The 26,977-nt window shown below is 61.1% G+C and overlaps 1 protein-coding gene across 3 annotated transcripts; it reads right to left on the reverse strand.

The window, feature by feature from the left end:
* TSPOAP1 (TSPO associated protein 1) lies at positions 1–26,977 on the reverse strand. 3 transcript variants are annotated; one of them, XM_032428772.1, is made up of 32 exons: positions 25,773–26,977; positions 24,874–24,981; positions 24,463–24,588; positions 23,694–23,873; positions 22,955–23,140; positions 21,665–21,742; positions 21,495–21,578; positions 21,189–21,278; positions 20,884–21,006; positions 20,522–20,626; positions 19,086–19,136; positions 18,654–18,674; positions 17,637–17,841; positions 16,861–17,033; positions 15,548–15,663; positions 15,149–15,258; positions 11,557–12,387; positions 11,270–11,421; positions 10,548–10,916; positions 10,243–10,461; positions 9,715–9,894; positions 8,253–9,125; positions 7,536–7,635; positions 7,289–7,443; positions 6,494–6,662; positions 6,060–6,122; positions 5,600–5,632; positions 5,304–5,407; positions 5,147–5,218; positions 4,823–4,927; positions 4,096–4,157; positions 1–2,350 (listed from the first exon to the last, which is right to left on the reverse strand). In XM_032428772.1, exons 1-31 carry the CDS (start codon positions 26,100–26,102, stop codon positions 4,128–4,130), a joined length of 5,541 nt encoding a protein of 1,846 aa, XP_032284663.1. In that variant the 5' UTR covers positions 26,103–26,977; the 3' UTR covers positions 1–2,350; positions 4,096–4,127. The 3 variants fall into 3 exon arrangements, with proteins under 3 accessions (XP_032284663.1, XP_032284664.1, XP_032284661.1); XM_032428773.1 differs by having other exon boundaries at positions 9,751–9,894; positions 24,460–24,588; XM_032428770.1 differs by having other exon boundaries at positions 24,460–24,588.

The raw sequence follows: 26,977 nt of genomic DNA on the forward strand, positions 1-26,977 counted from the left end.
TATGTAGAAAATTCTAAAGAACCTATAAAAAACGCTACTAGAACCAAGAAGTGAGTTTGGTGAGGTTGCAGCAGATAAGGCCAAGATATAAAAATCAGTTGTGTTTCTATATACTAACAACAAAGAATCTGAAATTAACAGTTTAAATAACAATACCATTTATAATAACATCAAAAATATGAAATGATTAGGGATAAATCGGACAGATGTGCAAGATATACAAACAAAACATTACTGAGAGAAATTGAAGGCCTAAAGAAATGAAGAGATGTACTTTGTTCATAGGTCAGAAGACTCAACGTTGTTCACATTGTCCCAATTGATCTGTTTGTTGAGTCTCAATGGTGTCCCGGCCTTAGTAGTTGAGAGTCCCTCGAAGACAGGGTGGGTGAGGCTGCTGGTGAGTGGGAGGGCTTGGGCAAGAGAGGGAGGGGGCACGAAGGGCCACATTTTGGTGGCTCCTCACCTGGCCATTGATCCTTCTTGTTGCCAACCACCCAGAGGACCACCTGGTCTCTGACCCGCGCTGCCCCTCCCACTGTTCTATCTAAAGGCAGACACCCGCACCTTTGCCCCTGGCTGCTGGGGAGGAGAATGTGCAACAGTCCACTGAACCTGGTTGCTCCCCACCTGGAATCTGGATTCATCAAGCTGTCAGCAGCACCTGGGCTTCTGCAGCTCGGTCTGCACCGCCTCTAGGCATGGACCCACGTGCAGGACTCCCACGCACACCCTGCTTCGAGGTTTCTGTTTTCTGTCCTCTCTGGGCTCCTGTTGTTCTATTCCACTAAGAGTCCCCCCTCTTGCTTTCAAGCAGAACTATATGGTTTGCTCGCTTACCCCGCTGGTTTTTCTCACATCTGTTGCTGCTATGAATTTGGCACAAGAAAGTCAACATGGCAGGATTTGGTCAGTGCGCTGCCCTGAAACCAGAGCCTTCTCTTGGGTTTCCCCGTCCCCTGGCCAGGTCTCTATCCCCCACCAGGACCCTGCCCCAACTCCGAACACCTGGCCCTGCCACCAGGGAGCTGCCAAACCGTCTTCTTCAGAAAAGAAACTCAAGAGCCGCTTGGTCTTCTTGGTGTTCATTGGTTTTTCCCCAGTCGCCCTCAGATGTAACTTCTGGGTTCTAAGTTCAAGTCCAAAGCTCAGCATGACCCACCCCTCCAGCTGTCCTTTGCCCCAGGTAGAGCCCAGCATGGGTTTTGTGAAAATAGACTTTATTATAATAAAATGTCTTTTTAAACAAATGCCCCCACCATTCCACACCCCTGGAGACCAAGGCGGGGGGGGGGGGGGGTTCAGTCAAACGATCTCCCACCACAGTGAAGGAAACATGCAGAGACACTCACCCGGCCACAGGGTTAGAGGGGGTAGTGAGGGTCAGGGTGGAGAGCTGTCTACCCCACTCTGAACAGGGGATGTATGAAAATAGCTGCATAAATCTGTCCTCTTCCCCAGCCCCCAGACTCCAACAGGGACCAGAGGAAAATGATGCAAAAGAGAAGTTGAATCCGATGAGCAAAATAAGGCAAACCCAACTCCTGCTATCCACCCGCTGGCCCCCGGGTCTTGGGGGTGGGGGGACACACAGGGGCCAGGAGGCCAGGCTGGCAGGGAGGGGTGGAGCACTATGGAGCGGGGTTAGGCCCGCTTTGGCATGGCCTTTCTCCTTCCTGGGCCTGTGCGGCGGAAGCGACATGGACGAGGCTGGGCCGAGGCACTGAGTATGTACATATATACAGGGTTCTGCCCCGCCTGCCCCCCGGGGAGGTGGGGCTCCAGGGAATCCAGTGCAAACTTGCCTTCAGGGGAAGGAAGACATGTCAGGAGGATAGCCAGGGCCATCAAGAGGAGGGGGGCCAAAGAAGGGACTAGCGGAGAGTGGCGGGAAACTAGGCTGAGGTGGGTGGACTAGGAGTCACTCGTCCTGGCTGGGACTGAGGTGCTCGGCCACTTCGACCAAGTTACTTCCTCATTCTGCGGCTCAGTTTCCCCTCCTACATCCAGAGGATGCAGCCTTGAGAACTAGCTCGGACCTTCACCGAGTCTCTGATTCCGGTCCCAGTGCCACAGTGTTAACTCGGAAGAATGGGCGTCCGGGGCCTTCCCCACCCAGTGATCTGGGGGCCTCAGGGTGCTGCTTCTGCCTGCGGGATGGGCCACAGCATCACTCTTTCTTCCCAGAGCCCAGTTTCCTCAGGAGCTGCTTTCCCTTGGAGAGGAGACCCCACACCTTCTCGCTCGTGCCCTGTGCCCCCCCCAGTTCAATTGTGGGGAAGTTGCCAAGGCCAGGGGCCCACGGCCAGCCTCTGGGCACTGGGGGCCCTTGTGTTGAGCTGGCCCAGTCCTGGAATATGAGAGAAAAGGCGCAAAGTCAGGGCCTGACCCCCTGCCCCAACCTGACTCTTTCACCCTGCAGCCTCGGGTGCTTGCAGCCCTCCATGTCACAGACCATGGTCAAGAACCAGAGCCCCAGCACCCCACCCCTGCCCCGCCCCCCCCGCCCCCATCCGGAGCTCAGAGAGGCGAATGTGTGTGATGATGCTGAGGGAGCGCTGAGCTGGGAGTCAGAAGGGACAGACACAAAGTCCAATTCTGCTTCCAGAACCTGGGCAAGCCCCTCCCCTTCCCTGGGTCATCTCTGTAGGGTACTGGGCTGACAGAGCTCCGGAGTCCTTGGACCTGCCCCTTGGGATGGGTGCCCCCATCGCAGCAAAGGAAGAGCAAGGACCAGGACCACTTAGAGGCAGCCCCCCGCCCCCCCCCCCCCCGGGGCAGGGAGCCCTTGTACTGCCTCACAGACGGAGGAAGCATGCTCGTCCAGCCCAGCAGACGCGGTGCCCCAGCCCCTTCAGGGAGTGGACGCCGTGCCCACTCCATGAGAAGGAGATCGGGACTCTTCCTTAAATGGCCTCTGAGAGGGCTGCAGGGGGCCTGGGCCAGAGGGGCATCACTCAGGCCCCCCCACAAGCTCGGGATAGGGCTGCCCTCTTAGCATTTCTCCCTTGTGAAGCTCCTCCTAGCTCCACTGGCAACCATGAGTGGCTCCCCTTGCCCCGGGCCCAGCCAGATAGTGCTGTTAGGGGCCTAAAGGACAGGGGTGAGTAAACAGGAGAGCCACCAGGAAGCCTCCCTATCTCTACTCCCCATGCCCACATCCCTGCCGTGACCTCCTGGGCCTGGCACAGCCCAGTCGGGTCTTGGCTGGCCGACGTGTTCCCCACCTCTGCCCCCCACTCCCTTCTCAAACCCCTCCGCTTACTCGCCGCCAGAGCCTGGCAGTCTCCTGGCCAGAGGCAGGGGAGCTGGGTGCCCAGCCTGGGGCCACCCCACCCCAGGCTCTGATGATGTAGCAGGGCCTGCCCACAGAGAGGTCTGTGAGCACCTGGAGGCCTAAGCGTCTACTGCTCCCCAGCCAGGCTGGTGGCCAACCAGGGAGCCCCGGGTTCTTCCCACTCCTTCCCAGGGCTCCTTCCGTAACATCCCAGGAGGGAGGGGTTGCTGGGGAAACAACTGAAGGGGGTCTCTGAACCCCAGAGATGAACAGTTTCGTGTTATCTATGGATTTTGTTTAAGGCCCCCCCCCCCCTCTTTTATTCTCTCCAACAGAGAAAATTGAGAATCAGAAGTAAAATCATGCATTTGATCCCCTAACAGGTCATGATGCAGAGGACAAGGGCGGGGAGACTATTATTACTGATGGCTATATCATCCTTCAGTCACCAATAATAATCACAATATTATAATACCATAGTCATATAGTATCATAATATACTGATGAGTCATGATATGGATATCACACAATATTCTATAAGCTGCAGAGCTATAGAATATGAGAGGTCCGCTAATATGGGGCCTTATGAACTAAAATGACATGTATTCCTATAATAGCTGGTGCTGCCCGGGGTAAAGGCAAGGGAGGGGATGATCCTACACCCAGATCTGGCTCCCAGCAAGCTCTCCCTCCCCCATTCCCTGGGAGAAAGAAAAGCCAGGTTGGCTCTAGTATGCAAGACAAAGGAGCGCTATCTGATTATGGTGATGTAAGGAGCGGTGAGTCACATGAACAGAGGGGGCCAGTCCCCCACTTACATGTTGCTCTCTCTATATATATCTATCTCCATCTAGCACTGGACTCGTCTCCTCCTCGTTCTCTGAAGAACAGGGAACAAAGAGAGGAGATGGGTTATGGACGGACTCACATGCTCCCTGCCCAGTCACCAGATCACCCAGCTCACGGGAACTGGAATTCTGCCTAGCCTTTGCCTTTGGAAATATTGCACATGGGCGCGCAAGGTTTCCCACTGGGGCCTGCCCTCCTCCCCCTCTCCCTGCCCTGTGAGGCTGGAAAGTAACTGTATTCCACCCACCCCAGGGAGAAGCAGGCTCTAAGAACAAGGACCGGGGAAGCTAGGCCTTGCTGGGCAACTGGCTTTAAAAGGCACTGGGGGGCAGGGAGACCCAACAGGGTGGGAGGTTCCCTGAAACCCGGGCTATGACTAGCTAGAGGTGTGGGGGGTCCGGGGGTCCTTTTCCACAAGATCCCCTCACCTACATCAGCCCGGGGGTGTGGGCAGCTGGGTCAGAGGGGCCTGGGATCAGGGTCACAGCCATCATTCCTCTGCAGAAAGGGGCACATACTGGGAGGGAGCTGGCCCTGGCTGGGCTCTCCCTGGCAGTTCCAGGCTGGGCAGAGTGCTCACCTGGTTCATAGCCCAGCTGTTCCCCTCCCATGACACTGTCCTGGTCCCCCCACCCCACCGCTCTGGCAGGGTACTCAGCCCCAACTGCTGAGCCGGAAGCCCAGCTCCTCACTGACCTGGCTCTCAGCCTGGGGTGTCCCAGGCTCCCTGTCGCTTGCCTCAGGCCCAGGGCCCTCCAGGAAGTTGGATGGAACCAGGCCCCTCTGTCCATTGAGCTCCCCCTGGGGAGGAGATGCTGGTGAGACTGAGACCAAAGAGGCCTCAGCCCCACCCCCTTGGCCCTGGAGCCCCTGCGGGAACAGCCTGAGATAAGTATCACCGTCATGGGCAGGGACTCGGCCCATTACTCCGGGCTTCCTTCAGGAACCCTTGCTCTAGGAGGCCCTCCCTGAAAGGGCCGGTGCGCGCGGTATAGCACCCCCCCGTCCCAATGTTCTCACATAGTAGAAACCATCATCGTCCATGTCCCCGAACACAGTAATGACGTCCCCTGCCCGGAAGGGCAGCTCCGCCTGTGGAGAGCCCAAGAGGCAGGTGTCAGCCCTGGGGAGGCGCCGTCACCACCCCCCGGGCTGGGCTCTATCTGTGGGTCCTCACCTCCACGTCCATGTTGGGGGAGCTCTCCCGAGGGTTGTAGTCAAATGCAGCCACCATGGTTCGGGGAGATTTTAGGCTGGCAGAGGAGACGTGCTGGGTGTGGCCTGCAGGGCAAGGAGGAGAGGACTAGGGACTCTCTCTGGACCACCCCCCATGCCATACTGTCCTCCACACTGGAGGCCCGCTGATCCCCTATTCACCACCTCTCCACTAGTTGCAGCCCCTGGCGGGAGCCCAGACAGCCCACCCAGCCCCACCTCTTTCCCAGTATCCCCAGCACAGGACCGGTCCCTCACCTGCACAGGGTCGGGCAGGGCTTTCCGCCTCAGCTGTGGAGAGAACGTGCGAGTGAGCCCTGCCCCTCATTCCCCTCCTCATCCCAGGCTGGGGCTGGAGCAGGGCAGGCAGGATGCCCAGTCTCACACAAGGGATGCAGGAGAAAGATGTTCCGGAGCGGAGCCCAGCCCAGCCCTTTGAGTTTGGTAGTGAGCTAAGACTCAGAAAAGGTAAATGACTTGCTCCAGGCTGCGTAGAATTCACAGTCAGGTGCGTTTTGGAACAGAGGTCCCGGCAAACCCCTCCCCGTCCCCATTAAAAGGAGGCTCCCCAGTGGAGGGAATGGATGTGGATGAAGGTCTGCCCTAATTCCCTTTAACTGCTCAAAACCCCGCTTGTGTCTCCCCAGAGAGCCAAACAGTGTCCCCCACCCCCAGCCATCTCTACAGGCCCCGAGGGAGAAGGGGGTCTCTCACCCACCTTTCTTGGAGCGGCGGGGCTTGGGGGGAGGCCCAGCTGTGCGGGCTGTAGAGTACACATTCCCTGATCCAGAAAGGCAAGTATATGTAAGAGAGAAACTGAGGCAGGGGAGGGGGATAGGGTAGTGACTCTGGAGTCTCCTCTTTGGGCTGTGACTGGGTTCTCATGCTCAAGTTTCTAAAGGGCATTCCTCTCCCATCCCCAAGCTCCAGCATCTAAACTCCATGGCCCATCCCCTCTGCAGCAGACCCCCGGTCCATGTGGCAAGCCCCCTGCTGGGGCCACAGTGGCCTCAGTCCCTGCAAGGCCGCAGGCTCTGCCAGACTCTGCATGAACGAGGCTCCCCGGCCACCCCGGACATGTAAATTGCTCAGGAGGGGCTCAGTTGGACGCGGGGCGGTGGGAGGCAGGTAAGGGACGGCAGCAAGTCATACCTGAGCCTTCGGTGAGAACATCCGGGGACAGACAGCCGTGCTGGAGCAGCTGCTGTCTCTCCGCGGGGCTGCCCACGGCCACCTCGACCACCATGTTGCAGGGGATGTAGCCCATGCGGCCGCCACCTTCGCCCCGGTAGAAGCCGTCGGCATCCTTGTCCCCAAACACCTGAAGGCAAAGACCAGTTGTCTCAGGAGGCCAGTGCAGCTCGCTCCCTGGGGCCCAGGCCCTGAGCCCCGCAGCACCCCACTCAGGATTGCAGAAGAACGCTCTCCCTTTTGTGGGCGGGGGAACGGGGAATGGGGCAAGAACCTAGAATAAGGATTGGAGGGATGAGAGAAGATGGCCCTTTCCATATGCTCATCACTCGCTGTCTGCACGTCCGTTCCCCCAGCCCACCCCAGACTAGATCTCTGTAACCTCAGAGCAGCAGCAAAGAGCCTTCAACGAATATTTGGAGACTCAGAAGAAATTGTAAAGTTAAGAGCAGCGGTTATTAGCCTGTGCTGAGTGCCGGGCAGCTGACGTCCCCTGTGCGTACTGAACCTCATCCTCAACCGCCTCTGTGAGGCAGACATGACCGTTATCCCCATTTTACCAATGAGGAAACCGAGGCCCAGGGCAGTCAGTTCATCTACCCAAGGTTGCACAGCCACAAGGGGCAGAGTCGGGATTCAGCGCCACATCCTTTGGCTCTGGAGGTTGTGTTCTCACCCATGCAGGCTAGGACACCTCCAGGACAGGAAAGGAGAGAGGACGCCCCCCCCCCCCCCCCGCCCCAGTAAGTCAGTCACCTTCAGGATCTGGCCCTCCCGGAAGGGGAGCTCCTCTTCCCCAGCATCAGGGTTGGGTGACATTGACACAGGGTCATAGTCAAACAGAGCCATGAAGACCCTGACGGGCAGGTCCTGGTAAAGCAGCGCTCCTTCTGGGGGGCTCCTCAAAGGGGCTGCGGAGACAGCCAGTGACCATAAGCTCTGGCCAAAGGGTCAGGTTAGGAGAGAGCCCCTCAGCCCAGCCCCGCTCCCGTCAGGGGCTCACCCAACTCGGTGGCGCACGCCCTGGGGGCCTGGGCCCCTCTCCGCGGGGGGCCCCTCCGCCCAGAGCTGTCCTGCCCTCTGGGCTCCCCGGTCTCTGCTGCCTGCAAAGAGAGGGCAACAGACAGCAGAAGTGACCCACTGTCCCCGCTGGTGGGCAGCTCAGCAGGGGCAGGCCCCCCGCAGGCGCTCCCCAGCTCTGCCCCGTTAGCATGAGCAGCACAGCAGAGCAGGGGCCCAACGTTCCTCTCCTGGAGGCTTGACCCAGTCTCGGGGAGACATCAGACACCCCCGTGGCGGGAGGAAGGCGGGAGGGGAGACCCCGGCTCCGGCCACCCTAGCGGATGAGTGCAGTAGAGGGGACTAAGGTTAGCTCTTAGAGCTGGCCGAGGAGCGTGGGAGAGGAGAGCCTCTTCTCGGCGTCAGTGTCCCGAAGATGTAACTAGCTAAGCAGAGGAAAGGCCCACAGGCAGGGGGCCGGCTGGCAGCAATTGGCGATTAGCGATCACAGAATATTGTGCATCCCAGTTCCGATCAGCAGAAGCAGCAAAGCAGTGGAATGCGGGTGGGAGGCGGCAGGGGAGGGAGCCCAGAGGCCCAGCCCCACCGCTGTGGATGGAGGCGGCAGCGTGGAATGGGAGCGGCTGGTGGGCAGCAAGCAGAGCCACCAGGCGGCAGCAGGCAGGGGGCTGCCAGGGTGGGGCGGGGGGTGGGCACGGACCCGGGAGGGTGGCTCCTTGGCTCTGCCAGTCGCACTGTGGCCTCTCCGCTCTGGCTCCCCCTTCTCCCAGGCCAAAAGGCGCGGGTAGGGGTTGGGGCCTGAATTAGCCTTCAGAGGCCCCCTGGACCGTCCTACGGGGGCCGTGCCCCAGGCCTCCCCATCTCCGAGGTAGCAGGAGCTGGTGATGCTGATGCCCCCGCTGCCTGCCTCCTGCTCATCCTCAGAATCATATTCGATGCTGATCTCCAAGCACTTGGGGGAGAGGCAGCTGGCCAGGCTAGATTCTGGGGCTCGGCCCCGGGAGCACCTCCAGGAAGGGGGCGGCCGCCCTCTCCCAGCAGCCTCTGGCACACCCTTGCTCCCCTCGCCCACAGGGGGGCTGCCCCTCTCCCGTGAGGGGCCCGGTCGTCCAGGGGCCTGGGGCCCGCCGTTGCTGAGAAGTCGGCTGCAGTGTTCACGGGGGTCTGGGGACCGCCTGCGGTTTGGGGGCTTCTCGGGGGAGCCACTTGCTCGCCTCCGGCTGCTTCCACCCACTAGTCCAGGCATGTCTTCCAGGCGGTCCCCAGCCCTGCAGGGCTCTGGAGACAAGGGACACGGGCCAGGTCCTCGAGGCTGACCACTGTCACAGCCCAGCCCCAGCGCCGCCGGCTCAGGTGGGCCGGAGTCTCGGGAAGAACAGCCTGCCCCTGGCTTCTCCTCCTCTTCCTCCTCCTCCTCCTCCTCCTCCTCGTCCTCCTCGTCCTCCTCCTCCTCCTCCTCGGGGATGCTAAAAAGCTTCTTGCTGCGGAACTGCTGGAGGGGCAGCTCCAGGATCTGCTCCAAGATCTCCTCGTCGCTGTCAGCCTCACAGAAGGGGTCAGGCTGGGGCTGGGGCTGGGGGGGGGAAGGGCAGCAGGGAAGAGAGGTCCGTGGGAAGAGGACAGAGCTGTGACCTTTGTCCTCACATGAGGGCAGGGGTTGCAGGCAACCCCACAGCCCTCCCTCAGCTTCCTCCAAGAGGAAAGACCAGAGAGGGGGCTGGCCCAAAGTCCCCCAGCACGTCCAGAGCGCAGCTGGAGGAGGAACTGGGGGACACACCCAAGCAACAGGCTGCAGGGATGTTGGGGCCCTGAGGGATGGGAGCGACCGGGAGCAGACCGTGCCTGTAACGGCACAGAGGCCTCCCCAGCCCTCCCTAGAAGCTCCCAGCAGGGATCTCAGATGGCCGGGGCCCCCTCTGCCTGTGGTGGGCTGGAGCGGGAGAAGGGGCAGAAGAGAGCTCCTCATCCTCTCCTTTCCTCCCAGGAGCGCAGAGGCCAATCCTGAGCAACTTCCTATCGACTGCGTGGGACAGCGCCCAGGCCACACACCTAGAATGTTGCTGGCACTCAGTGGTGGCTGGAGCGGCTGCTGGCCGGGGGGGTGGTAAGAGGCCCCTGGAACCCAAGGTCTAGGGCCCACCAGCCCCTCCTCCCCCCATTACCTTGGCCCCATTCTCCCTGATGCTGTGGCCAACAACCTGCTTCTGGAAAGAACAAGTCCTGGAACCCAGCTCCTCTTCCTCCTCCTCCTCCTCTTCTTGAATGTCTGAGAGATCTGAGTTGCGGCCATGGTCCACAAGGGAGTTCACCAGACGGCCCCCGAGCTCTGCTGCGTCCTCCCTCTGCGAGAGGTAAGACAAAGGCGGAGAGCGGGAAGGGTCTGAGGAGGCACAGGGAGCTCTGCAAGGGTCAGCCCCAGCCGGAATGATGGGGGTCCCTTGGCAGAGGGAGAGAGGGTCATGTCCCAAATGGGAGGTGTGCATGGGGCGGGGGGCAGGGAGGTGTGGGGGGAAGAAGGATAGTAGCCAAAAGGAAAAGAGACATCTGGGAAGATGAAGCAACAAAGCAGCAGACTCGAACACAGACCAGAGCAGGAAATAAATGGAGAGGACCCCCAGATTTGGGCTGGCAGAGGCAGGGAGGCAGGCCCCAATTCTATGAGATGGCCCAGTGTGTCCCCAACCCCATACCTCAGCCCTGGGCCTCAGCCCAGACCCTGAGTCTCCTCCGCGGCAGGCCTCAGCACAGGGCACCTGCTGGGCCAGGGCTCCCTGGGTGGAGCAGGGTGCTGGGAGAGCCTCTTCCTGGGCCAGTGGCGAGGCTGCAGGGTCGGGAGCTCTGTCGCCCACGGTGGGCTCGCTGGCCCTCCCGTCCTCTGAGGCACCCAGCACAGCTGCCCCAGCCTCCTCCTGGAACGGCAGGCACTGAGGAAGGGCCCAAGCCCCAGACCTTTGTCCCAGCCTCCACCTGTTCCCCCTCTCCCCCAGTGGGGTACCTGCGAGCAAGGTGCCAGGGGATCCTCGTGGGATCCTTTTGGTGTCTCTCCGGCAGGGGGACCCCCGGGGGGCTCTCGAGTTCCACGGGGGTCAGGGCGCCGGAGGGGAGAGCTGGGGTCTCCAGGCCCGGGGGAGGCCGGAGCAAGGGGTGGTCTGGCCTCGGAGCCTGGCCGTGGTGAGGGGCAGGAGACCGTGGCTGGCAGGCAGGCTGCCACCAGGGCCGGGGGGACAGGAGCTGGAATGGAGTCGGCCGACTCGCCATGGGGCGACATGGTGCGCACGGCCACCTGGCAGCACACCTGCAGCAGCCGCAGCTGGGACAGCTCCACCAGCACGCTGCCCGCCGTGGGCGAGGCCACCTCCATGATCTGCAGGGCAGAGGGAACGCAGCTGGGGCAGGGAGGCCCAGAGCGCCACGCGCCAGGACGCGCGGGGAACAGTGGCGCTCAGCGTCCCGCCAGGCATCGCGCTGCAGCCTTGGCGTGGCTCGTCTCACTTAACTCCCTGGCCGCGTGGCCCCGGTTGGTGGCATGCTTTTTTGAAGTGCAGTCAGCTGCTACTGAAGCCCACGCCCTCAACCAATCTGCAGGCTCCGTGGGGCCCCCAGGCGGGGGGCGGGGCACCTCTGCGCCAGGCCGGGGAGACTCGGCCTCTGAGCACGGCGAGGAGAGAGCCCCATCCTGTTCCCGGGCCACGGGGAGGCAGAGGCCCCAGGCCATACCTTCTGCCCGTCAGCATAGATGGCATAGCCTGTGACCCGGACGCCGTTGGAGGTGCCGGCAGCGTCGATTGTCACTGGAAGCCAGCTGATGATCAGGACTCCGGGCGAGGGTCCCAGCTCAATCTGCACATCCAGGGGGGCATCAGGCGGGCCTGGGGGGGGAGGGCACAAGACCCACGGACATGGGACGCTCACCTCGAGGGAGCGGCCTAGTTTGCAGCTCCCTGGGGAGCCCCCGCAGCCCGGCCTTGTGGGTGTAGGGGCAGCCCGAGGCCAAGCCTGCGTACCTGCAGGGAGTGTGGTGAACTGCAGGGTGGCGGCCCGCTGCTCCGGCCTCTCCCAGCCTGGTTCCCAGGACTCTCGAGCTGGGAGCTGAGCCTCTACTCGGGCCTGATAGAGGGTACCGGGCCGCAGGTGGCAGAAGGTGGCCCAGTAGGTGCTGGGGCGGGCAGGGGGGCACTCTTCCCCATTGAGGTAGACGGCATGGGCCAAGTTGCTATTGCCGGGCACCCAGGTGATCTCAGCAGACGTGGCCGTCAGTCGACGGACCCGCAGCTGGCTAGGTCCCACCCCGGCTCGGGGACCCAGCGCCAAGCAACAACGCAGAGGGTCGGAGCTGCCCTGGCTGGTCAGGGCCTGCACAGAAACATGGACGGGCCCGGCCCGCAGGTCCAGGTTCTCGAGCACAGCCTTGGGGGGCACCCCTGGCCCCAGGGCCTGACGCAGCTCCCCATTCACGCCGATGTGGTAGCCACGTAGCTCCACTCGCTCCGGAGGCGGCTCCCAGGCCAGCACCACACTGTGGGCCAGCTGCCTGAGGACCACCAGACTGCGGGGGTAAGGCACAGCCGGGGGCCCGCCCGGGCCCTCAGGCTGGGGGCTCAGACTGAGCTCGTCCCCTGCAGCCTCGTCCTCGGGTCTGGGCCGGCTGCGGCCCCCGCTGCTCTGGCCCCCGCTGCTGCTGCCGCCCCCACCTCCACTCAGGAAACTGAGTTCAGGGCCCGAGCTGTGGGACAGATCGGCCAGCTCCGGAGGGAGGGAGGTCAGGAGGTCATCGTCGGACACACGCTCTACAAAATTGGAAGGGACCAGGCCCCTTCGGCCATCCATGAGCTCCCCTGGCAGAGGGAGGGCAGGGAAGGGGAAGACAGAGAGGAGGTAGAGAAAAACCAGTCCAATAAATGCATTTTAGCCATGGTTAGTGCATGATCTTAAGCATTTGATTCAAATCAACATTTATCTGTGAGCACTTTTAACAGTAGGGAGTGACTGCTAATATTCACAGTGTGGTAACAGCACTGTGGTGATAGAGGACAGAGCTTCTTAAATTTGAATGTGCATCTGAATCGCCTGGAGATTTGTTAAAATGCAGATTCTAACTTAGTTAGGTCTGGGTGGGGCTGCAAGTCTGCATTTCTAACAAGCGCCTGCCAGCGTCAGAGAATGTCCGCGTTCTGAGGAGATGCGCGCAAAGTGTCATGATGGCTACAACTCGCTTTTACCTCATTTTTCTTTTTTAACCTACAGACGGAAAAAGCAAATATGACAGAATGTTAACAACTGTTGAATCGAGGTGGTGAGGATATAGGTGTTCGCTGTATCATTCTTTCATTTTTCTGTGCGTTCGAAAACTCTCACACTACGAAGGCCTGAGGAGTGGGGACAGGGGTGCCCTTCAACTTCCTTAGTGGAAGACAGGCCTCCTCGGTGGGAGAGGAAGCACCACATGGTCAGGGTGAGAGAAGGAATCTCTAGGGACAAAAGACGTAAGTGCCAGAGAAGATTCCCCTCAGGGTTCTAGAAGCGATGAGGACCCACCGCGGGCCGGGGTCTAGGAACAGGACTGGCGGTCAGTCCAGGCAGTGACCAGAGGTCGGTTCTGTTACCTTGTGCAGGTTCCCCTGAACACGTGACAACAGAGGGCTGTCCAGGAAGGAAGAAACTGGGCACACAGCATGTCCTGTCACAGCTAATTTGGGAGAAGGGAGTGGGTTCCCAGGGAACAGACGAGCTGGCGGCCACTGTGCCTTATTAGGAGGAAGGCGGAGCAGAGCCCGGGGCTTAAGGAAGGGGGTGTGGAGGAGGAAGACGGGTCTGAGCAGCAGGAGGGCCGGCAAGTTTCCCCAGTACCCTCGCTCTCCGCTTATGCCAGGAGGGGGAGAAAGTAAGGAAACTTTAAGAAACAATGGTGACTTCCAATAACTTCGATACTATAAGCGCTTGGAGTGGGTCGACTGGTGACCTCCCCAAAATATGTCCACATCCTAATCCCTGGCTCCTGTGGCTGTGGCCTTATTTGGAAAACGCATCTTTGCAGATGTAATTAAGTTCAGGAGCTTGAGATGAGATCGTTCTGGATTATATGGATGGGTCCTAAATCAAATGACAAGTGTCCTTACAGGAGTGACACAGAAGCAAGACACTGAGAGAAGGGGAGGCGGCAATGGAACTACAGAGGCAGAGACCAGAGTGACGTGGTCACAAGCCACAGGACACCTGGAATCACGTGAAGCTGGAAGGGACAGGGGATGGAGTCTCCCTGACGGCCTCCAGATGGAGCGTGGCCCTGCCAACACCTTCATTTCAAACGCCTGGCCTCCAGGGATGTGAGAGATTGCATTTCCGTTGTTTTAAGCCAGCCAGTCAGTACTTTGGTTGGGCAGCCCGAGGACATCAGTATAAGCACGGACGCTAAGGAATGGGACAGGGAAGGTAGGAGCCTTTGCACCAAGTGGATCCACCGCCCAGAAAGGCTGGCGCTGGAGCCCCCACCAGAGCCAGGTCCACGTTCCCGAAGTTGGAACCGCGGACAGTGGTCCAGGCAGCACGAGACGTAGACGAAGCCGTCACGTAGCTAAGTCTGACGGGGGGACAGGGCATCCTGGGCCCAGTTGTCTCCAGGCCTTTAAGTCTATCCCAGATCAGATAGTTCAAATTCTAATAATTTGTGGTTAGTTACTATTTGTGTTTTGGCTGCCCACCCCTCCTCCAAGAAAAGGTGTGGGATCTGGGTTTTTTTTCATTTAAAAAGTAGTTTTTCTGGAAAACATTTAATCCCCCTTCTGTTATGCACATCTCCGGGGAGTTTAGCTGTTCACCATCACTCATGGCAGCTACTCAAAGACCAGCCGCCGGGCCCGGGGAAGGCATGCGGAGCGGGCTCGAAGACCCAGCCTTCCAAACCCCAAGCTTTGGGCCTTACGGATTCAGACCTGACTTCTTTGCTAAATCTCCGTCCGTGGTTATGGTCCTCACCCTGCCCTGCCTGCACCACAAGCCAGTCTCGGCACAGCATCGTTCTCCCTACCGTGTGGCCAGGGCCACCTGGGGAGTCTCCCGAGACCGTGTCTTGGGCAGGCCCTGCCCTGTTGCCTGGTCTCAGTCATGGGGCAGCCACTCCGTTGCCTGAGCTCCCCATGGGCCCTGGAGATCTGCCCTGAAGCCCACGCCCTGCCCGGGCCCAGACACCTGCTGACTACTTCCTAACCCCCTTTCCCGGGCTCCGGACCCTGATTCCTCCTCCCCACACCCGACTGGAGTCCAGCGTCAGATCTACGCCACACGCCCGACATTGATGTCACTAGACTTAAGCACCGTCCTGCCCTGTCCGGCAGCACAGAAGCAAATTTAGCCCAAATTCCCTGTGACGCCATCCGTCGTCTGGGCTGTCGTAGGCCCTGTCCTGCCCTGCTTGCAGCAGACCTGTGGTCAGACCAGCTGCCCCCTGTCTTAGGTCCCTACCCCACGGGCTGTTTTAGCGGAGTCGGAAAAGTTCTAGCGGGCTGAGCCGGCTGGGGAGAGGGTCTGGGGGGTGGAGGTCTTTGGGAAGAGGAACTTCAAAGCAGGGGGATGGACAGAACAACGCTGCTACCCTCCTACCTTCAAAAAAGCCATCCTCATCCATGCTGCCATAGATGTAGATGTACTCGCCAGCAGTAAGAGGAAGCTCCGCCTCTGGGTTCTCATTGGGGCCCTCGAACGGGTTGTAGCTGTTGAAGGAGGTGTGGAGGAGGAAGAGCACGGTGACCTACATCCTGCCTCCATGTCCCGTCTCCTCTCCCCCACTGTACTAGGCCTTTATGGACACTTGGTGGCCCACCATTAGCCAAGTAGAGCACTCACTGCGCCCACCCGGCCCAGCTAGGCCGAGAGGACATGTCCAACTAGGATCCCTGTACCACTGCCGCCCCCTCCAGAGGCCTCTGTCTTCTTCACCTGGTCCTTGCCTCCCGTACACCCGAAACCCTAGGGAAACGGGGAGCAGGGGCAGGTGCCCACCTATAGCGTGCTAGGAAGACCTGGATCCTGGCTCCTCCCCGGCTGCCCTCGGGTGCCGCTGGGAGCAGGGAGACACTGTCTGCCTCCAGCTCTTCCACCTCACTGGCCGTGTCCACCTGTGGGCAAACAGAAGGGGCCAGTGCTCTTCGGGACCCAGGGCCAATGGCAAAGCAGGCAGGTTTCCAGGATGAGCCAGAGGACCCACTGCTTGGAGAAGGGAGAGAGAGCACCTGCTGGACAAGGCCAGCAGCAATGATCCCCGATGTTTCCTAAATCAGCACCTGAGCCCGCAGGTCCTGGCAGAGCCCCGCTGCCCTAGCAAAGGGGAGTGAGGACAACCTGGATCCCTCCTGAGCCAGGGCCTCCGCTGCACCCGCCCAGTAAGACTGCTTTCCCCATCAGAGAAGAAGCCAACAAACACTGGTGTGCGGGGGGTGACCAATGGCAGTTTGTCTCCTTAAGGGAAAAATGCAGCAAAGCACTCCAACTGGGAAGAGCTGGAGGCAAGGAGGCAGAGACTAGAGAAGTCCCTGCAAGGAGGGTCCGGAACGGGGAGACCCGGCGGCCCCTCCAATCACAGCGCCAAAGCCTGCACCGTCATTCTAGCCCACGAGAGGGCAGTAGAGGCCGGGGCCGGGTTCTACCGCTTTCCACAACCTTTGACAGCAGCGCTGCTTCTGACCTGCCATGCCCCCCATTTCTGGGGTTTGGGGTTTGCCCCTCCTAGAGAGGAGGGACAAGGTGATCAAGCACTTGGTAATGAAAATAGCTGCCGCACGTTAAGCATCTACTGTGTGCCCTGCAGTGCTCTTCCTTCTATTTTCTCATGTAATCCTCAGGACAACATTACAAGGCAGGTTTTATTAGCTCCAAAATCCAGACAACGAAACCGAAGCCCAGAAAAGGTCAGAGACTCGCCTAAGACAGAGCTGGGATGTGAATCCCACAACCTGCATCCTTTCCCACACAACCACCTGCTTCTGCTACAGACACTCGCATGAACAGTCTCATTATACGGATCCTGGCGCCAATGCGTCTCTCTCCATCCAGCTCGGGACTCTGGGGCCTCTGTGAGCCCCAGAGGGGTGGGGCTGGGCAGCCCCAAAGTAGAGCGCTGGAACCCTGGGGGGCAGGGCAGGCTCCACCTGAGCTCCTTGCCCATCAAGAAATCCACAGGTCCTTCTCTCCCAGGGCCTGGCTCCACTTCCCAACTTGCGACCCCACATGGCCAGCAGCCACCCAACTCCTGGGGACCCCAGAGGAGGATAGGGCCACCCACCGCCCCATTCCCCAGACCCCTCCCCAGCACTGACCTCAGGCGTGGGGCATGACTTGGGGCTGTTGTGGATGGATTCAGAGCGAGAGGAGTTGGAGAGGGACTCTGCCTTCTTGGCCGTCCTTCGAGGGACCCCGGTAACAGTGGCAGGGGCAGGCTCAGAAGACTTTGGGGTACAGCGCCCAGGGGAGCCCGGAGGGAGATCAAGGTCTAAAGAGAAGATGGCATGTGGGGTCTGTGGCCTGAGGAGGGACTAGGGAGCAAGGATGGGGCCGCTCGATAGGGAGGTCAGGCCCTCCATAGCCACTTCTAAGAGGGAAATATTTGAGGGAAACTTACTACATAGAGGTGGAGGTGATTTACCTATATTATTTCACATGATCCTCAGAGCAGCTCATTGAGGTGCACTGAATTTTTCCCGTCTTAGAGCTTAGGAAACCAGAGCCCACAGAGGTTTAGCAGCAGGCTCAAAATCACGTGGGCTGGTAAGTGAGAGATCTGACTGATGCCTGGCCCAGCTCTTCACAAGCCCATCCTGTCAGCTGCTGGGTCCTAGGGCCCAGCGCCTAGCCATGACCACACAGTCTTGCTGGAGGAGAGGAGCAGTGGCCGAGACGCCTGGCCAGACTCCAGGAGAGCCACTCCTGTGAGCTCATTTCTCCCCTGCCAGAGCCTCGTTCCAGTCAGGCCTGGCTCTAACTTGCTGTGTGTCTTCGGGTGAGCTGCTAGCCTTCTCTGACTCGGAACGCTCTGCTCTATACAAAAGCTCCAGGCCTGGGGCTTCCAGACTAATGTCACTGGGGTCCACCTTACCTTTGGGGCCGGATCCCTGGCAGGGCTGGGGAGTAGAGCAGCAGCAGGGGGGTGGGGGGTGCTCCCCAAGGGTACTGTAGCCCAGGGCAGAGGTGAGTAGATCCAAGGGGCCAGGGTGCAGGCGGAAGGCCTGGAGCTCCTGTGCCAGGAGGCTGAAGCGCTCTGTTTGGGTGCGGCACTGCTCCTCCAGCTCTCGAACCCGGACCTGGGCCAAGACCTCCCCTAAGCCACCAGGCCCTGCAAAGCTGCCTGGTCCCATCCTGTGCCATGTCCACACGGGAGGAGCCCAGAGCAGGCCTCAGCTCATATCCGCCCAGCCCTAGGCCCAGGCACCAGCCCTCAGCCTCGCTGCCCCGCTGCCTTAATAGTGTCTGAGCGGGGGGTGAAGTACCAGGCCTGTGGGGGGCCCGCCTCCCACTCAGCACACCCTCACAGCCCAGGCGGTGGCACTTCCTGCTTCCAGCTGCTTCTAGGCCAAAAGGAATGGCGCCCACTCCCAGCTCCACTTCCGGTCCCTCCTCAGGAGTCTCCTCGGCTCTGCTGCTTGTCACCCTCCCACAGTCAGTGACCCAAATCCCTACCCTCAAGAGAGATCCCACACAGGAGCTAGGGACATCTTTGTGGCAGGAAGGAGCCAACACTCAAAGAATTTTTTCTCAGGTTTCCGGAGAGTCCCAACATTTGGGGCCTCTCCCCTGGCCAAGATCAAGAGGATCCTGGGTTAGACTGGTGATGAACTTCCTCATGGTCTGAGTGGCTAGGTTTTAGAGGAGGGACGGCCCCGTGTCTGCCAGGCACTGTGGCAGGTCTGGGTCGAGGAGGTGGCCCACATGTCCTGCAGGAATCCCAGCCCATCTACACGTTCTTGGGTCTCTGCTACCAGTCACACCCTCCTCTGTTGGACATGAGAGCTGGGGCCACTTGGACCTGAGGAAGGAGACGCAGCTCAGCCAGCCTGGAGAGGTGTAGGGGAGGGGACAGCCCAGGGAGGTGGGGGGCGGGGGCGGGGGGCTGTACCTGCATGGAATCCAGGGTCGACTGTGGCAGGAAAGGAAAGCACAGAGGACAGGTTAGAACCGCTCACCCTGCAGGTCATTGCACAGAAAGGGAGGGAGGGAGAAAGGGCCCAAGTGGACACTACCTGGTCGGCTCCCTGGACTGACTGGGCAGTTCCTAAACGGAAGGATATTTCAGGGTGAAGGCGGCCTCTGGGGGTGGGTGGCAGTGGGGGAGACCGCTGCCACCAGACCCAGGAGCCCCTGCCCAGTGGTGCCCTTGCCTGAGAAGTAGGCCAATGGCGGAGGGGATTCCCTAGGCTCTGGAGCATTTAAAGGCCCTTCCTGCAAGCCCACACCCCCCACACCCACAGAGTCCATTCCAGCTCTCTCTGCACTTCCCTGCCTTCCCCCCCAAACTGGTGCTGCCGCTGGTCACCTGCAGGGACCCTACCTCCAGCAGCTGCACGGCCCCTTCATGTTCCCTCTTGGCTTCTGCCTGGGCCTACAGGGAAGAGGAGGCAAAATGTTGGAGGCGAAGGATGAGGACCAGGGGAGGGGATAAAGGGAGACGGATAGAGGAGGGGCAGCAGGGGCAAAGGGAGGGAAGAAAGAGGGGAAGGGGGGAAGAAGAAGAGGAAAGGGGAGCTGGGAAGGGGGAGGCTGAGGGTTCTCCTCCCCGCCCTCCCAAATTCCCACCCCAGAACCATACCTCAGGTCGGAAGGTCGTGGTACCAAGAAGCAGGGCTGATACTGCTTCTCTCTTTCTGGGACATCCACCCTCTGGGTTTCCCTCCTACCTCTTGGGACGCTCCTTCTCAGCCTCCTTCACCTGCTCCCTGCCTTTTATCTTTTTTAAATGTTAGGGTGTCGTAGGGCACAGGGCTGGGCCCACTTTACACTCTTCACTCTCTCCCAAGGGGTCCCATCTAGTCACATGACTGGACACACTGATGACTCCGAAATCTCCATGATCAACTTCCCCATGATTCCAGACCCGCAGATCCAACTGTCTATGGACATGTCCGCTTGTATGTTTAACACACAACCCAAACTTAGCCAAAATCGAACTCAGGACTCGGGACTCCCTAACTCTCACGTCTGTTGCCCCTTCATCTTTCACCTCCTCAGGGCTGTCCCTCAGGGTGGACTGAAAGGAGCAGAAGCTCTACTAGAATCCTATGGAGCCTTGTCAATTCTGTCTCCAAAATATATTTCAAATCTTCCCCCTTTCCACCTGCCCTGCCTGCACCCTGGTTCAGATGGACATCATCTCCTGCAGCAGCCCCAACACCTGACCGACCACCTGCCTCCTCGCCCACCCCCCCCAACCCCTCACTCCATAGTGCTGCTCAAGCGATCTTCTAAAATGACGAATCAGATCATGCTATCTCCCCGCTTGGGACCTTCCAACAGCTCAGAGAACAAAATATCCAAACTCTTCTTTAAGGCCTGACAAGATCTGGCTCTTGCCTAATTCCTGTGGTTGTATTCTAGCCACATTGGTCTGGATCCCACACTCTTTCCTGCCACAGGGCATTTGCACTTAGATTTTCCCACCTGGAGCGCTCTTCAGCGGGCTCCTTCTCACCCTTAAGGTATTAGAGGCCTTCCCTACCGGCCTCTCCAAAGTGGCCCCTGGCCCCATCCCAGTCACTCTGTCACATCACCCTGTTCATGTCCCCCGCTGGGCCCATCAGTGACCAGGGTCGTCTCACTCGAGCATCTGCTTATTTGCTGATTGGTCTGGGACCCGTTCTTTCCCCACCACTGTCCCCCAGTGCCTGGCACAGAACCTGGTACTCAGCGGGTGCTCAGGAAAAGCTCACGGGGCGAGTGGCTGACCGAGGGCTCCAGCGGCCTACCACCCTTCCCTCCCCCGGCCCCCACCTGCTGCAGCCTCCGGACCTCCTCCTGCTTCTCCTGCAGGCTGAGCCGGGCCTGCTCATGCTCCACCTCCAGCTGCTGCCTCCGCTGGGCCACCTCCCGCATGTGCTAAAACACAAGACCCTGGGTCAAGGCCAGGGCCCCCCCCCCCCACCACCGTTTCTGTAGCTCTAAGGTGAGCGAGCCTCAGACCCTATGGGTTCCAGATACCCTCTGTTAAAAAGGAAACCGAGGCCAGAGAAGCACAGGGCTTGGCGGCGCCGGGACTGGACCTCAGACCTCAGTGCCCCACATAGGACACATTCTCCCACTTTCTCCTTGTGCCAGGGACCAAGACCCTCCCGCCACGTCCATAGTCTCCTCACCTTCAGCACCTGCTCCAGGCTCTCCAGCTTGCTCTGCAGGCCCTGGCTCTTGCGAAGGGCCGAGTCCCTCTCCTGCGTCACCCCCAGGAGCTGGCCCCTCAGCTCTGCATTCTCCCACTCCACCTGGACAGGGGGGAGGGGCAGGGAGCTAGGTGTGTCCGCCTCGTCCCCGCAGCTCCCTGGCCAGGGGAGCAGTACCCTTCACACTCTAGCCCAGTGCAGGGGGTGGAGAAGACAGCCCCGTGCCCAGGGCCCAGGGCTCCAGCAGAAGCCCAGGCCCCACAGCACATGCACAGAGTGGCTACCTGCTCCTTTTCCGTGGCTCTCCCACTGAGCCGAGAGTTCTCCTCCACGAGGCGGGCATTCTCATTCTGGGCTTCTCTCAGCTGCAGTTCCTGAGAAACCAGGGGAGCTCTGGGGAGGGGGCCCAGCACCCACACGCCTCCTCTCCCCACACAGAGGACCTGGCCCTCCCAGACAAGGCCTTCCTCCCCCCACCTGGACCCTGTGCCAGGCAGGGCAGGAGAGCCCCGAAGGATAGGAGGGGTGAGAGCAGAGCTGAGAGGGAGCCCACCACCTGGCTGGCCCTGGGGAGACCCTGGGGAGCTCACCAGCTCTTCACATCGCCTCTGCTTTTTCCGGGCTTCCTGTTCCAGGCTCTCGCATTTCTTTCGCTTCTTGCTGAGCTCTGACTCCTGTGGGGTTAGAACCAAGGGCTCCTCATGTGGGAAGGCACACCTGCCCACAGCTGGCCGCCTCCAGCCCTTGACCTGGGACTTACCAGCTGCCGCACTCTCTGCTGTCTCTCGGGCTCCCCTAGGACCACGGGTGGGTTCTCCACATCCTCCTGGGCCGTGGCCTGGAAATGCCCAGGGATGGGGGCTGGCACCTGAGAATAGGGCCCCCGGGGCAGCCTGCCCCCCTGCCCGGCCTGTCTGTGGCAGGCTCCCACCCCATCTCACAGTCAGCAAAGCCATCCCTGCCCAAGAAGGGAGGGAGGGAGGGGGCCTGCTGCCTGCACACATCTCCCGCTGATGTGGAAGCGCAGAGGCGGCACCCCTGTGTCCTCCAGACATACTGCTGTGAGATCCTGAGACCCATGAGTGCCCTGGGAGATATGTCCCTTATCCAGGCCAAAGCTTTCCCTTTTTAGCTTCCAACAGCAGCCCTGCTCTGCACTCAATAACCGTCCTGGGTGTCCTTCAGTGACTGGCAGAGAGCTAGGAGACCGCCTGGGCCCCCGGGGATGTGGTGCTCCCAGAGCTCGGAATTCTGGATCATCCACGCCGGGGCTTTGCCTAGAGCACTGGCAAGCCTGGCCAGACCCTCGTCCTAGCTTCCCGCAAGCCCACCCTGTCGCACTTGAGATTTATCTATGCAAACTCCAGGGGAGGGCAGCTCTTGATGGGAGATGCATCTCCCTCCCTGGGCCAGGCAGAGGGGCAAAATCTGAGCGAGGAGCACCCCACGCACGGAGGCCTTGGTCGCTATGGAGCCCCTTCTCCCACCCCTCTTCCCAGAAGGAGGTGAACCCAGGGACCACCCAAGTAGAGAGGATGGAGAGGAGCCAGACCTCTAAGCTCTGCGGGTCCGGAGTAGGGTCCCAAGCTCTCGCGACAGCGGCTGCCTAAGCCCAGCGCCCAGCGAGGGTCGCCCGTACCTGGAGCCGAGGCGGACGCACCGCCGCCCCCGGGGGGCCGGGGCCGGGCCTGGCGGGCCAGGCGGGCGCTGAAGGGGGCGTCCCCGCGCTAGGGCGGCGGCGGGAGGCGGCTGCGCGGGCTGGGCCCCGGGCGGCTGCCAGGGCAACCGGGGATTTGCGGCCGGGCCGTACCACTGGCGGCGCGGCAGGGGCGGCGGGGCGCAGGCCTGCGGAGGGCGCACCCCGAACGGCCGGGGTCGGCGCGGCGCAGGTACGGCTGGCCCTCCCCTCCGGGCTCGGGGAAGCGGCCGGGCCCTCGGAGAGCGCACGCCACCGGCGGGTCTTCGGGGCTCTGAGCGTCGTGTAGGGGGAGATCGCGGAGCCGCCCCCACCCCCAGACGCCCACACGCCTGCCCCCGCGCCGGAGCTCACCTCTCCCGGGGCCCCGGGGGCGGGCGCCCCTACTCTGGCCGGGGCCGCGGGGCCCGGGGGCCGGGGTGGCGCCGACGGATCCTGCTGGTTGCGCAGGGCGATCTGCCTCTGCAGCCGCAGCACCTCCCGCTGGGACTCGCGCAGCAGCCGGTCGAAGTCCCGCACGTGGAGCCACTGGGGGCCCTCCTGGGGTTGGGGGGACAGGGAGGAGGGGAGTCAGGCCCAGCCCCGGCCCGCCCCACACCGTGCCCGGCAGAGCCCGCCCTCCACCTTGCTAGAGGGGCTCCGACGCGCGGGAACGTGCAGACCCTTCCCTGCACCCATGCTTGGTCCTAGGTGCACGCGGATGCGGCCACATGCTTCCGCGAGCCCGTGTGCGGTCACGGTGACTCATTTACTGGGCACTCACGGTGTGCCCGGCACTGTGCTAAGTGCCTTGTGAACATCGCTTCACACAAGTGTGAGGTATGTGTGGATTCATCCAGCCAGACCCGCTGGCATACAGCCCGAAGCCTGGAGCACAGAAATTCCCAGGTCTGAGACTCGTGGCCCCGCCCCCTTCAGTTCAGGCTCCTTCTCCCAGCTCACACCTGGGCCGTTGCCAGGGGAACCTACTCCCCAGCAGCTTCCACCTTCCCGCTTCATTTGCATCTCATCAACATCTCGTCCACATCCCACAAGCCAGGCAGGCGGCCCCCCGTGTAGGGCTGATCAGGAAGGGGTGACCAGGGCCTCGCACCTTGCCAGCCAGAGTGAGCCTGGCCTGCAGCTCCCTGCACTCCCGCTGCAAGGCAGCGATCTGCTTGTCCTTAGCGAGCAGGGCGCTGGCTGTCTCATTGAGGTCCCGGGCTCGCTGATGGGCCAGGGCCTTCCGGCACAGCTCCAAGCTGGCCCCAGGTCGGGGCACAGGGGCGCTCACCTGGCCAGAGGAGGGGTAAGGCCAACGATCATCTGAGGGCTGGGGCACTTCTCCCACTCCTCAGCCCCTCTCAACGGAGGGGTTAGGATGAAAACCTGGAAGTTTTGCCTCCTGCTTCCAACCCGTATTGGGGGCTTTAGGGGACCGCTAGCCTCACTTGACTCCATCCCCGCAAATCCTCAGACAGGACTGAGGGGGTTAACTCCACATCCTAGTTTAGGCCCAAAGGATGCTGCAAATTCAGGGCTGCCTCTGTCGTGGGTCTTCATCCCTGCCCCCACCAGCTCTGCACCCAGAGATGAGCTCAGCGGGAGGCGGCAGCCAGCACCAGCACGTGGTAATCCAGAAACCTGCTCCCTGCCTGTTCAGGAACTCCCCGCCCAGCCCTGCCCTCCCTCCGGTAACTCCAGAAACCCTAGGCCTCCTAGCCCAGCCGGCATTTGCCCTGCCTAGCCCTTGGCCCCTGGCTTCCCGCTCCCCTGGGTGCTAGGAGTCCACGCCTCCTCAGCCCCACTCCCTCGGACCCGTCCTGGCTCCCCTCTCTCCCTGGTCACCCCGCCTCCATCCGGCAGCCTCCCGTCCTCACCACCTTCAGGTTAGTCTCCTGCAGCTTCCGGGCCCTCTCCTCCAGGCGCTTGGCAATGACCGCCAGCTGGGCATTCTTCCGCTTCAGCCTCCGCACCTTCTCCTCTGTCTCAGGGAAGCTGCTCTTCCTCTGACAAGGGGTCAGCCAGAATTGGGGCATGTGGGGAGCGCCCCACGGACCCAATCCTAACCGTCCAGGACGTGGGTTAGAGCCCTGGGCTCACAGTGGGGTCCTTGGCAACTCTAGATAGGGGTTCACCCTCTCTGGGTCTTGGGGTCATATCACCTCCATGTAGCCCCCACTTGGAGGCATAGTTTATGGGATGAGGAGGACGCTGAGGCAGAGGGCTGGGGTGTCTGAGTCTGCTTTCCCCCAGCTCCAACCGGGACACGGGACTTGCTTTCCAAGCCTCACCAGCATCTGATTTTCCTCCTTAAGCATGGCACAGCGCTGCTGCAGCTCCCCCAGGGCCCTCAGCAGCTCCGGATTGGGCCTGTCCCCGCAGCCCATGTTCAGCTTGCCCTGGCATGGCAAAGGACAGGGTGCAGCACCTCAGGAACACACCCTCCCTAGTCAAAGCCCCCCATATGGAAGCAGCCTGCCCGCCAACAGTCTAGGGAGACATGGAGATGAGAAGGTTCTCCCCCATGTCCCAGGCCTTCCAAGATGAGCATAGGAGGCCCAGAAGGGGCCCACACTGGCCTCCCCCAGTCCTGGGACCGACCCTCTCTGCTAGTCCCCAATTCTGTCCGTCTCTGCCCATCTCTTGGGAAATGCCAGCCAGAGCTCCCAGCCCCACCCCTCCAGGCTCCTTATGGGCCCTGTGTCCCCTTCCTTCCCCCAAAGCCCTGGTCCTTCCATCTTCTATAGGAGGCTGCTCACATCTACCCCAAACCTTGTCCTACATGGCTCACCCCAGCACTGAGCCCCCTCCTCTGAACTCTGATTCCATCACACACCTCCACAACCCCCACCACCCCCACCCCCCGGATCCTCCAGCACCCAAGGACAGAGACTCTCGGAGGAGGAGACACAGACAGACAGACCATCAGAGAGAGACACACAGAGGGAAGGGGTAGGGGCAGGGCCAGATGTAGCAGGCAGGCAGAGAGTCAGAAGGCCAGACATACGGCAAAAAATGGAGCCCCTGAGATTCCTGCCCAGAGAGGGCATGGCACACAGTCACAGAGAAGGAGCCCCAGACAGAGACAGGCGAGGAGAAGAGACGCGGGCCGTGGGGTTGCATATCGTGCCCAGGCTGGAGGGCATCATGAGAGCCCCCCCCCCCCCCACGTAGACCTCAGCTCCCTTACCTTAGGGAGAGCCTCCACCTCCTCGTCCTCCAGCCTCGGGCAGCTGGGTCTGGAGCTCGCTGCTTGGTGCCTCAGGCCGGGCAGCCCAGTTTTGGTTCCTTCGGCGTCAATGCCCCCCATAGCCCCGGGGCTCTGGGCTCCCTCAGGCTCAGAGCTCTCCTCGGGCCTCAGCCCTCCACCCTGCAGAGCTGCCGGAGTATCAGCTATGCTTGGGCTTGCGCCTCCAGGTTTGCGCCCCTGGCCCGGAGTCCAGCTCTGCCAGGCGGGCAGGGCCCATGGCTCCATGGCTCTGGGGTCCCCCAGCCGTGGGAGGGGTGTCAGTTGCTCCATAATACTGCCAAGGGGCCCCAGGACCCGGGCCGGGGGACATGACCCAGCCAAGCGGAGGGGCTGGCGAGGGTCATGCCGGGCCAGACCCTCTCCTCTCTGAGCTCTTGGCTTCACCGAGGCTCCATCCGAGGTTGGCCCTTCTTCCTCACCCACAAAGGAGGCTGCAGGAGTCGGAGCTGTCAGAGCCGAAGCTGGGGGTATGCGAGCTATGTTTGCTCGTGGCTGTGTGTGTGCGCGGGTGTGTGGACGCGCGAGGGTGTCCCCGTGGGGGCAGGGCGGATGGCAGAGGCCACCACCAGTAGCGCCCGGGTGAGGGTCGGCGTGTGTCTCCAGCTCCGGGCGTCCCAAGCAGCGCTGCCTTGTGTGTGTTTGGAGGACGGATGCCCCCACTCGTGTGTGTTGGGGGTAGTGGTTCTGCGTGTCACTGTGCCTGTCTCGGAGTTACCGGTTGTTTCCCTGCGTGTGGGGGTGTCCGTGCTGCAGGGCTGTGGCAGCGTGTGATGCTGTCACTGGTTGTAGCCGAGCCGCTCAGCGTTGTGCAGCTGTGTGCATCGGTGTCATTGTATGTCCGTCAGCGTCTGCGAGTCTGGCCATCCATCACGACCCTCAGCCTGGCTGGGGTGTGCAGGAGCTGCTGGGGGTGATCGTCTACCGTCCGCTGGGGTCCTTTATCTCCTGCCCCCTCTCTGCTGCTGCTTGCTGCTTTCCCGCTCGCCGGGCGGTCGGCTGGTCCTAAGGAGGCCTGGGTCGGTGGGCCGCTTGCCTCATAGTCTCTGTCCCTGCTGGCCTCAGCTCTGGGGACTGCAGGGGTCCCCTACGGTCCAGGAGCCCCGAGATGGTGGGCGCAGAGGAGGGCTGAGCCTCAGAATGGGGGG

The sequence above is a fragment of the Phoca vitulina genome, unplaced genomic scaffold, assembly GCF_004348235.1.
Source record: "Phoca vitulina isolate PV1807 unplaced genomic scaffold, GSC_HSeal_1.0 scaffold40, whole genome shotgun sequence".
Classification (NCBI taxonomy): Eukaryota; Metazoa; Chordata; class Mammalia; order Carnivora; family Phocidae; genus Phoca; species Phoca vitulina.

Bases quoted from the DNA above. Each gene is read 5' to 3' on its own strand.
- TSPOAP1 (XM_032428770.1), bottom strand. From the start codon at position 26,102: ATGGAGCAACTGACACCCCTCCCACGGCTGGGGGACCCCAGAGCCATG. The intron at 24,982-25,772 runs GTAAGGGAGCTG...TTGCCATGCCAG, and splicing joins AGGTGGAGGCTCTCCCTAAG to GGCAAGCTGAACATGGGCTG. The intron at 15,664-16,860 runs GTCAGTGCTGGG...GTTTGCCCACAG, and splicing joins AGTCATGCCCCACGCCTGAG to GTGGACACGGCCAGTGAGGT.